The sequence below is a fragment of the Physella acuta genome, unplaced genomic scaffold (assembly GCF_028476545.2).
Source record: "Physella acuta isolate Inbredline_101_S28 unplaced genomic scaffold, ASM2847654v3 ptg001299l, whole genome shotgun sequence".
Classification (NCBI taxonomy): Eukaryota; Metazoa; Mollusca; class Gastropoda; family Physidae; genus Physella; species Physella acuta.
The window spans coordinates 195,413-207,142 of record NW_026732814.1 but is presented as its reverse complement, the minus strand read 5'-3'; the positions used below and the strand labels follow the sequence as shown (position 1 = coordinate 207,142).

Genomic DNA, 11,730 nt, shown 5'->3' with positions numbered 1-11,730 from the left:
TTAAATTATTAAAATGTGTTTATTTTTTTAGATAGTTTTTGAAAGCTTTGATATTTGAATTACTCTCCATGTTGAATTCGTCAATAAATTAATAACATGTACAATAACAAATTCGAAGATAACAAGGAAGTGAACAATAATGATGATATAACATTATCAAAACAACATTGCCTTTCAGCCCTGGAGGTCGGGGGGGGGGGGGGGGGGTGATACTGTATTTTTTAAAAGTATATGAGTTCTGAATAAAATGCAATGATAACCTCAGCCAAATATAGTCTAACAGTTTTAGTAATGTGTATTAAAATGGCATTTGTAATATTACAGTAGTATAACTCATGTCATTTGTAATATTACAGTGGTGTGTGTCCATTGTAATATTACAGTGACATTATCCATGCCATTTGTAACATTACTCATAATATAATGTCATTTATAGTGTTACTTTTAATAAAATTAGCCTATTTCATAAAGTAAAATCAAATGTCACGTGTGATCTAACCTGTTAAGTCAGATATGATGTCATTATGCTGTCATTTGTCATGTAACAGAGATGGTTTGCTGTAGGATCTAGAAAAATCTAATGGGGTAGGGAACGCTGAAAGGTTGGGGGGGAGGGGAGGAAAGGGAGGTGAAAATGGACCGGCAGTATTTTGCAAGTCATTTCTGGTTGTAAAAACAAAACAAAAAAGCGACCAAATCTCTAGCAGAAAATTAATAATTCGACACTAATGAAAAAGAACTAGGCGAAACATAAAAATGTGGAGAAATCGATTATTTTCAACAACCCGGTGTTTAAAAACGAATTAATTTTAAATCCAGAAACAAGACCCTGTTTCAATTAATAATTTGCTCTTTGTTTCGTTAATAAACCTGTCAACGTTATGTTGTTTTTTTTTATTTTTATACTACGCACAAATGTCTATTAAGCTCTTGAATTTAACTCTTACAGTTAATCAAACCAGAGGTTTGTAAGTATTTTTAATCTCTAAAAGTATCCTAACGACACCCGAAATGGGTAAACTTATTTTTTTAAAAGTTAAGCGAAGTCACCTCATTTGATAAAAGTAAAGAAACAATCACTAAATATTTTCTTAAAGAAGCCTTAGCAAGACTACATCTCTAAACTAATCGGTCATAAAATGATATGCAGAGATCAACTCAAAACAAATAAACGGTAAAAATTCATCACGATTAAAAAAAAAGTATTTCTATTTACAATCACAAGTTGATAAGGATATAATTACATACAATTAATTATAATTAGACGATAGTTTGTAAAACTTCATTAGCCCATTTGTTTTTGGCATTTAGAGAAGGCGTGAAGGCTGTGCTCACTCATTAAGATCTCATTAATAAATAAAACCTATCAACGGTCGCTTATATTATGTGTACTAAATTTGCTATGATTTGTTTTTAAAAAGTGTATATGTATTTTTTAAACAAGGCATCGAATATCTGAGTTCTCTGAGCCGTTAGATTCCTAGCCGTCAATGGCAGCAGACTGGAAGAGTAGCTCCCCCTTCTCTCTCGCCATCTTAAGTGCCCTCTTCAGCGCCGAGAAAAAAGAAAACTTCCATTTTCGTTAGCACTTGTCTCCTTTTGATGAGAGTTAGATCTAACAGCTGACAACATGCGGCCGTTTGTCGATTCTTACAAGTTAAAAAATTTAATGAAAGTGTCTGAAATTATGGGAATTCGAACAAAGTTTTTTTTTTCCTGTTGTGGTTTAATGTCAGCTGTGTGTTATTATTCTGAGCTTTTCTTTGTGGTTTCTTTCAGACACAGATTTATTTTTGAAAACACGTGCGTTCGTGTTTTGTCATTAAGACGTGGTTGTCTAACTGTTCTAACTGGACAGCGCTCGAACTTTGACTCATAAACTTACAATTAGATATTTGTGATATAAATAAAATTATAAATACCAAACTGAATAGAAAGCGAAAAGACTTATTTAAAAAATTAACCCATGCCATATAGTCATTAGTTCGGTGAAATTACTTGTCTAGCTTTGTATTTCAATGAATTCAGTCGTTCAGCTTTGTATTTTTATGAAGTCAGGAGTTCAGCTTTGTATTTTTATGAAGTCAGGCGTTCAGCTTTGTATTTCAAAGAATTCAGTTTTGTATTTCAATCTATAATCCGGCTCACAGAGCCAATAGGGAGGTGCTATCAAGCGAACACAAGCAACTGGTACTGTACCGTTATGTAGAGTTGCTTGTATCAAGCTAACACAAGCAACTGGTATTGTACCGTTATGTAGAGTTGGTTGTATCAAGCTAACACAAGCAACTGGTACTGTACCGTTATGTGGAGTTGCTTGTATCAAGCGAACACAAGCAACTGGTATTGTACCGTTATGTGGAGTTGCTTGTATCAAGCTAACACAAGCAACTGGTACTGTACCGTTATGTGGAGTTGCTTGTATCAAGCGAACACAAGCAACTGGTATTGTACCGTTATGTAGAGTTGCTTGTATCACGTGTTGCATGTGGACTGTCTGTTCGGCTGGCCCCTGGGTTAGTGTCTTGTGGCTTAGACTAGCGATTACCCCTGGGGTTAGATCCATGCTTAAGTTTGCTGACCGTTCAAATCTTGCTGGTCAGTGTATCACACAACGGATGCCGGCCCCTGCTCACACACTTTATTCCACGTCACCACCGACGAGTGGGCGTGTCCAGGGTTGGACACCGGACTGGAAATTTCCGATTTGGTGAACCGTGGCACCATATGAGGGAACCTGTCTATTTTAACGGTCACGTCCCGCCTCAAGCAGGGGGCTTTAGACACGGGGTCAGTCAGTGAATAGAAAGAACACGGTTTGATGGTGCTGTGACTAAGTTGACAGTGCACACAGTTCTCCGCCTTGGTTGAGCAAGAATGGCTGGACGCGTCACTGTAGCAACCGGAAGAGCTGCACGGCAACGAGCTGTTGCTATGGTGACAGATGGCGCTGCTGCCGGCTCGGTCGACACCGTGAAGGGCGGCGGAAGAGTCCGTGGGCACGTCGCTGCCCTCGCCGTGCACGGCGTAGCTGCAGTGGTTGCTGTAGATGTCGCCGTAGCGCAGCGTCGGACACACGTTGCCGCAGCGGCTGTCCGGCCCGGCGATGTCGGCGTAGAAGGTCGGGCAGTGTTTGCTCGGCTTCTCCGTGAACAGCGAGCACGGCTGCTTGCCGGTCTTGCCGACGAAGTGCTCGGCAATGTACATGTGTGCCTTGGTCAGGCTCCGCTCTCGACGGTTGAACCGCCGTTGGTACCGTGAGTCCGTCCTGAGCATGCGCACTGCCAGCAACACCAGGAGCACGAGGATGAATCCCCCGGCGATTGGCACAGCGATGACCGCGGCCTTGAACCAGAGGTCACGGTCGTCGTCCCGATTCCCGTGGTTGTTTTTGGAATACGTTGGGTTATCTTCCCCTGTTGGTGCCGTACCTGAAAAAAAGTAAAGAATAAAATCATTATAAAATGGAAACACGGCAACATAAGAACTTTTAGTTAAATAAATCTAGTTTCAGCAGTTTAAAACTTAACATGATTTAGTTTATACAACCACGATTCTAAATATAAGAACATATACTGAGAGGCGTTTTTAAAAAAAACAGGGCTGATAGCATATTTTCGATTCGGCCCTAGTACGATTTGCTAGCAAAACACATAACTTTTGTGGACAAATCACATAACTTTCATGTATCAAAAACACATAACAATTTTGTGGACAAATCACATAACTTTCATGTAGCAAAAACACATAACTTTTGCTGGCATAACACATTCGACACGATCTGCTTCTTGCAGCAGTATAAAAGGTTTTTGAGAGTTGTGGATGACAATTGTAAGGTGATGTTTATCCTTCAATACCTCCTCCCCCCCCTCCACACATCACCTCTCTCCACCATTTGTCCCAAGTAACATGTATCAACGCTGCAGAATTGAACAAGGGGCGACTACAAGTGGGGTAATGAGGCGTGGCGAGAGTTATCCGCAACTTTTGTTGTACGCGGCTATTGACTTGTCGTGCTGAAGGCGCCCAGGTGGTCTTTTAGGCTGGGCAGCGGACTCAGCACGTCTTGCGTACCCAGCATAAGTCAAGGAGAGGCTCGCCGGATTAACCTCCAGATACAACGGGCATCAGCAGAAGGGGGGTCTTTGTATCAGGGGTCGATGGACGGCGGGGGTTCTTTGTATCAGGGGTCGATGGACGGCGGGGGTCTTTGTATCAGGGGTCGATGGACGGCGGGGGTTCTTTGTATCAGGGGTCGATGGACGGCGGGGGTTCTTTGTATCAGGGGTCGGGGACGACGGGGGTTCTTTGTATCAGGGGTCGGGGGACAACGGGGGTTCTTTGTATCAGGGATCGGGGATGACGGGGGTTCTTTGTATCAGGGGTCGGGGGACGACGGGGGTTCTTTGTTTCAGGGGTCGGGGACGACGGGGGTTCGTGAGGCCAGCCGTTTTTATCTCTGGCCTTTCCACGAGACACATCGGATAAAACACTTGAGGAATCAAGGACATTTTAGAGAGCATTTATACAATCACAGACATATTAGAGAACACAGTTATACACATGTATACAATCACAGACATATTAGAGAACACATTCATACACATTTATACAATCACAGACATATTAGAGAACACAGTTATACACATGTATACAATCACAGACATATTAGAGAACACATTTATACAATCACAGACATATTAGAGAACACAGTTATATACATTTATACAATTACAGAAATATGAGAGAAAACAACTATAAAAAAATTATAAAAATCAAGGAAATTTTTAAAAAAGAAAGTATTTGACAAGTAACCCATTGTTTTAGAGTATGTTGAAGACACGAAAAACAAATGTACACATTTGGACGAAGCGAGCAACTGAACGAGGTCATAACACAGCTAGACTAGAACACACACAAAGGACAGGAAAACATATTTTTGTTTGTTCTAATTTAGAGGATTATTCTAATTAAACGAGCCTTAAGTAATTATTCCTTACTAATGAGACTTGTAAGTATTCATAATTAATGAGAATGTAGACCCACACTGACTAGAGACATGGCCATTATAACATTGTGAGGTGCGTGCGGGTGGGGCGGGGAGGGGAATAAACGGAGCATTAAAATACGGGTAAACCCAGAGTTATTTTTAGCTCTCGTTGTGGAAAACCTGGTTCAGCAGGAAAACAGTCGGCTCTGATTTATGGTCCACGGTTACTGTCACGGTAAGGTCTAGTGACTCTACTTTAAAGCTAAGCATCAGCAAATATTCCATTTTTAAAGTTATGCATCAACATATCTCAAATATTCCATCTTTAAAGTTTAGCACCAGCACATCTTAAACAAAGCTAGGCACAAGTTGACAACTGGTGTAGGCTAGTAAAAAAATGAGTATTGAGATCTTATATTTGACAGACGTACTAGCTCAGGTATTTCACTATTAGATGTTGATTACCAGATTAAAAACGTGATTATCAGATTAAAAACGAGATTATCAGGGAGAGATAGAAACCCGAAGACCGTACCCAACGTGTGCAAAATAAAATCCAGTTACTTTTTATTAACAAAATTACAACATATCAAATTAAATTATTTCAATTAAAAAAGAATAATTCAATGCTACTTTATAGCGATTACGCCATACCTATCTGATTATTCGCCTGCAAAACATGAGTAATGCCAACATGCATGTTACAACATGTAACATAAGGATTAGCATTTATTTATTTCTCCTCTACCTGAAAGCGTTTGATTTAGTTAATCAGAACAGACATCAGGGCGTCACCCGTCACATAGAGTTTTTACATACAGACCATAGTCCTTTTATGTAACACATCACATAGATTTTTTTACATACAGACCATAGTCCTTTCATGTAACACATCACATAGAGTTTTTACATACAGACCATAGTACTTTCATGTAACACATCACATAGAGTTTTTACATACAGACCATAGTCCTTTCATGCGTCACTGGCAAACGACGCCAGACCTGACCAGTGGTGCCAGGCTACGTAACCAGTGCCGCCTTGACCTGTCCATCATATTAAAATGCCGACCACGTGACTTTATCTTGGCTCTTAACCCCGCGAGGTCGCTAATCTCAACCGTGTCTGACCCTGTATGTGGGTGAGCAGTAAACATGCACGCTCGTGGTGCTCGGCGCCTGGTACAGGCAGACCCCCCGCTACTGCTGGAATAGACAACCCGACTCGTATGGCACTTATCGGTGGAGTGGAAACGGTCAGATGAGAGAAGGGTGGTGTGGGGGGGGGGGGAGAGAAGAGGAAGGGGGGGGATTTATAATCAAGGTCTTTGTGGTGTAGGAAAATAAAATATCTCCTTATAGAATATAACGGCTGCCTGGATAATCCTCTAGCCAAATACTAATCCGCTGGACTGTGGAAGTACAGACTTACCAATACATCGCTAGCCGGCACTCAAGTAAAACTAAATGCCTTCTCACACCGTGTAGTCTCCGGCTAGTCTGTTTGGCCGTGGCTAGCCGGCACTCAAGTAAAACTAAACGCCTTCTCACACCGTGTAGTTTCTGGCTAGTCTGTTTGGCCGTGGCACCAACCGTATTGATAGTTCCCCAACTAGAGCCTTTCATCCCCTGCTGCGGCCCCCCACCCGCCACCAGACGTCTGACGTCATCACGGGGCGCCACTTGGTCAAACGAACGTAATGGGCCCGTTAATCTAGAACCCGCGGTCCCGCGCAGTTCCAGATAGACGTCGTGTTTAGTCTCCTCCCTCGGGGGGATTAAGATTAGCCGCGGAGTCCTAAACCTCCCCAGCGGGGCGCTGTTGCAGATGGGCAACAGAGCCGGGCGGTCATTAACCAGCGCTTACAGGGAACCTTTTGTTGGGAGCCGGCCGGGCTGTGGAGACAATGTGCCGAGCGATGCCCAACATTTACAACAGACATCTTGCTTTATACCCCCATGTTATCGATGGCATTTAAGATAAGGAAAATTAGACCTGGGGAGCTGGGATCCGTGCCATCAAAACACTATCTTTTGATTAGTAAAAGAGCCGCCATGTTTTCAGCTCTGTTCCTTACTCAGACAAGGCCAACACTTTATTATAGAAAAAAGAAAGAATCCGTTATTGAAGTTTTCCTATTATTTTTAATGGATCAGCCCTATAAAACGCGAAGTCGGTTCTGCATGTTATACATATATATATATATATATATATATATATATATATATATATATATATATATATATATATATATATATATATATATATATATATATATGAGAGAGATTAAAATTATTTCTTTATGTCATGAACCCCATTTTTATACCGAGTGAGAACGCTTGCAGATTACAGCTAGGCGCCGATCTCTACAAGGACTGAATTAACCCTTACGTAAAACAGCTGATAAGGTAACAATGCTAGACCACTTAGAGCCGCGCTTAAAGCAATCAGCACTGATAACGCCAAGAAGAGATGCGCTATAATCATGCGATGGAAAACGCATGACAATAGAACCATTTGGTCATCAGTGGTAGTGACATATTTTTGTCTCCTAGAGCGCACCATTCTCACGAGTAGTAAAGTAAAGTAACCCTTAAAGACCTAAAGATCCATAGTTTCTTGACCAAGGTATATGAAGGAATAGCGAGGTCAGCTTTATTTACCCGCCTTTACTTTCTCTAACGTGAGTCAGGTACCCAAGCAGCTGGTTGGACTAGGGAGGAGTCCGGACCGAGATTTGAACTCGAGACCTTCGGGCAAGCAGTCGAGCGCTTCACCACTCAACCACGCGTAGAGCCAACACATATTTTTCGACTCTTAGAGCACACTGCTTTAACATCTCTATCTACGGACCCAACATACTTTTCTACTTAAAACACACTCGCACATCTTACACACAACTTTCATTTCCTCGACCCAGCCCCTCACACATCTTCCCACACATCCCTCCCCCACATCCTCCCCCACACGCTACTACTAATCCCCCTCCGCCAGTTCCCAGGTCGAGCTAATGTGCCAGCAGTACTGGTGTCGTGACCAGCGATAAGACGCTAATTTAAACACCCACCAACTCGGGGACGACTCTGGCACTCGCTGAACCTCGTTACCCCAATCACTCGTGTTGGTGCCATCACGTGGGCCCGGCCGGGTTGAACCAGATCATCTCTTAATTCACGGGAGAAAAAAAAATCGGCCTCTTAATTTATTTTAGCAAACTAATTTGATTTGAAATGCTATTCGCTGGGCAGATCAGCATTGAAGAGCTGATATAATATTGAAATTTTCCTTGGCTCGGGGGTGGTTGAGTGAGTGGATTCCCTCCGTTGCAGGGTGTGCATCTAGTTTCAATACGTTATTCTAGTTTCTGTTTAATCATTGTATTCTGATGTGGATATAGTAGAATACGATGTTTACACAATAACATCAGACGCATAAACAATAACAAGACATGCATCTAAGATCAGCATCAACACAAGTACCAGATCAATCAATGTAGTAACATAAACATCAGATGAACATCAAAATTGTATGTGCTACTAATAACATGAGATCTATGTACTATCTACATCTTCCAACTCTCGCTATAAAGCATCAGAATACATTCCCCCATCCCTCCCTCCTAATAAAGTACTGGCTGCATTAGTCCTTCTCTAAGTACCACAATTCGCCCTCCCACCTCATAAAGTACTGGCTGCATTAGTCCTTCTCTAAGTACCACATTTCCCCAGCCCGCCTTGTATCAACCCTCTAGCCCCCCCCCCCCTCCCCACTTGACCAACATTAACGACTAATCCCTCCGACCCGAGCAGCGAGACCCCCCAAAACCCGGAGATTATTTGGAATGATGAAACTCATCGTCTGCTGTCTTGTCGGGCCATCAAATCAGCTGACAGCTTCGATTCCTCTCACAGAATAATGGGCGCCAGGGGCGGCACCGTCGATATTATTTTTTGATGTGGCACCATCTCACATTTTTTGATGTGGCACCATCTCACATTTTTTGATGTGGCACCATCTCACATTTTTTGATGTGGCACCATCTCACATTTTTTGATGTGGCACCATCTCACATTTTTTTATGCGGCACCACCTCATTTTTTTATGTGGCACTACCTCACATATTGTGGATGTGGCACCGCCTCACTTTTTTATGCGTTACCACCACACATTTTGTGATGCAGCATCACCAAAACGGAATGCAATTCATTTGATCGGACCGGTGCTCATGATATACTCATATACAATACGCGTGTTACAGAAATTGGCTTGTGTGTGTATTGGTATCGGGGGGGGGGGGGCGGATTAAGATTATTAATAAATATCATAAAACACCTGCTGAAGAAATAACAGGAAATATAAAGAACATATGGTGTTTAGACTAATCAAAAATAGTTTGAAACATCATTTAACGACACTGTTGAAACATCGTATATTCTCCCTACTCATTTTAAAACACCATTTAATGAATAACTCTAAAAACCAAATCCTGCTCTTGCATTCTACATTGAATCTCACAAGACTTATGGTTTTATGCACATTTTCTACTCTATACATCTTCTATTTTACTCATTGATCACAAAAAGTATTTGTCCATATTTAACTACATCACATGTCTTTATTTCGATAACAGTTCAGCAAACTCTACAATATTTGCCCCGCCCCGCTCCCACTTTCTGATCAACCTCTCAGAACACTCACGCCACTGAACTTCCGCTTTCCTCCCCCGTCCACCTTCGTCGGTGGCACCCTGTCTGGAACTAACGGCCAGACTTAAATATGAGAGACGCGCCAAGCTTGACGGAGGCACCCCCGGGATGGGGCGGCTCTGGGCTGAGATAATCAAAGTCATAAATCAGATCTCCGTTCTATGATCGCCAGTCAATGTTTATCAGGGTCTGTGGTCGGGAGATGGAGATTTGATGCATCAATTCGTTCCCATCGCGGTCTCAGGGGCCAGGGATTTTTTGGTTTTATGTTTTGGGCGGCTTTAAGTGACTGGATACTTCAGGTCCCTTTACGTAGTGGTGTATGTGGTCTTATTGTTGGTCCCTTTACGTAGTGGTGTATGTGGTCCCATTGTTGGTCCCTTTACGTAGTCGGTGTATGTGGTCCCTTTGTTGGTCACTTTACGCAGTCGGTGTATGTGGTCCCATTGTTGGTCCCTCTACGCAATCGGTACATGTGGCCCCTTTGTGGGTCCCTTTACGTAGTGGTGTATGTGGTCCCATTGTTGGTCCCTTTACGTAGTGGTGTATGTGGTCCCATTGTTGGTCCCTTTACGTAGTGGTGTATGTGGTCCCATTGTTAGTCCCTTTACGCAGTCGGTACATGTTGTCCCTTTGTGGGTCCCTTTACACGTTGTGGGTCCCTTTACGTTGTTTGTATTTGTAGTCCAATAGTTGGCTTGGTACCATGTTAAAGAATAAGGAAATGTTTGCTGATTCCATGGCCACGACAAAAAGTGATGTTAAGCTATGGATGGCTAGCGGATTCTTTATTATAAATGAATTAAGAAAACTATCTTTTATATTTAAGAATGAATTATATTAGATTATTAGACTTGAGGCGATACATTTCAAACTCCCTAACATTCACCCCCCCCCCCCAGCCCCACCCTAAGGTGAGCCAATTTTACCCGCGAGTGAGTCAGGACTTAAGAAGTCTCGGGTGGCTGTCGCGGGTCGATGGAATGGTGTCGTTGTCCTGGTCGGCGCCAGAGTGCCGGCATCTCACAGACAGTTCCATCTTTTAGTGTGGTCGTCTGCGTGGCTCCTGCCGACTAGTGGCCTCATTAAGACAGAGGTATCGATTTCTACCAGACTTGCCGAGTATCGATTTCTAATAAAAGCCGGGGGGGGGGGGAGGGGAGGCGAGTACTGAGTAAATTAAGGAAGGTGAACCAAACGGAATTACCAGACAAGGCAAAGTTATGTAGTTAAGGTATAAGGTATAATACAGCGCTAGGCATCGACAATACAGGATTTAATCAGACTAAACGCTAAGCCTGACATCCAGTATAGACCAGTAAAGTGAAGCGAGTGATATACAAACTGGCAAATACCTTCGCACATATTCTCGGATTATCACGGGTTAATTATTTTCTTTTCTAGTTCACTGTACACATTTTCACACAACCGAAGATGGGAAATAACTAGGGTAGGCTAAATCACAATCATTACAACTCAACAACTGAATATGTGAAATAACTAGGGTAGGCTAAATCACAATCATCACGACAACTCAACGACTGAAGATGGGAAATAAGTGGGACAATCATGACGACAACTCCAACAAATAAAGACAAAGGGAAAACATATAAAATGAATTAGGCTCCTCTGATTGCCAGCGTAAAATGAATTAGGCTCCTCTGATTGCTAGTGTTGCCTGTTAACTGTTGATAATAGCGGCACGAGACAAAGCTTCAGGGGCTTACCAGCAAGCACAGGCGCCCATCAAATAACAAAGACCGGCTAGCAGAAATTATTATGCTAGCTTTAACCGTGGCGTATTTTCTCCGTGTTTCTTTCTGTAGTGTATGGGGTAAAAAACACGACGAGAGATGGCGCTGTGTTAAGTCAACAATATCGAGGCTGTGTCTTAGACTTGTGGATTACCATGACAACGCGGAAGTGTTTCATGTGGGGCGTCCAAGACCGATCGTTGCCATGGCGACAAGGGCACAGAGATGACAACCACTTCAGCCAGTCGACTGAGGCCACGGGAGGGTGATGTTTGGTGTG

General features: G+C 42.6%; 1 protein-coding gene across 1 annotated transcript in view; it reads right to left on the bottom strand.

Moving 5' to 3' along the window:
* Positions 1-564: 564 nt before the first annotated feature.
* LOC131958201 (BMP and activin membrane-bound inhibitor homolog) overlaps positions 565-11,730 on the bottom strand; it is a 61,659-nt gene continuing 50,493 nt past the window's right edge. The window contains exon 3 of the mRNA XM_059323081.1: positions 565-3,431. Within this exon, the coding sequence (XP_059179064.1) occupies positions 2,608-3,431 (824 nt within the window). The 3' untranslated portion in view covers positions 565-2,607. The remainder of the gene's footprint in view (positions 3,432-11,730) is intronic.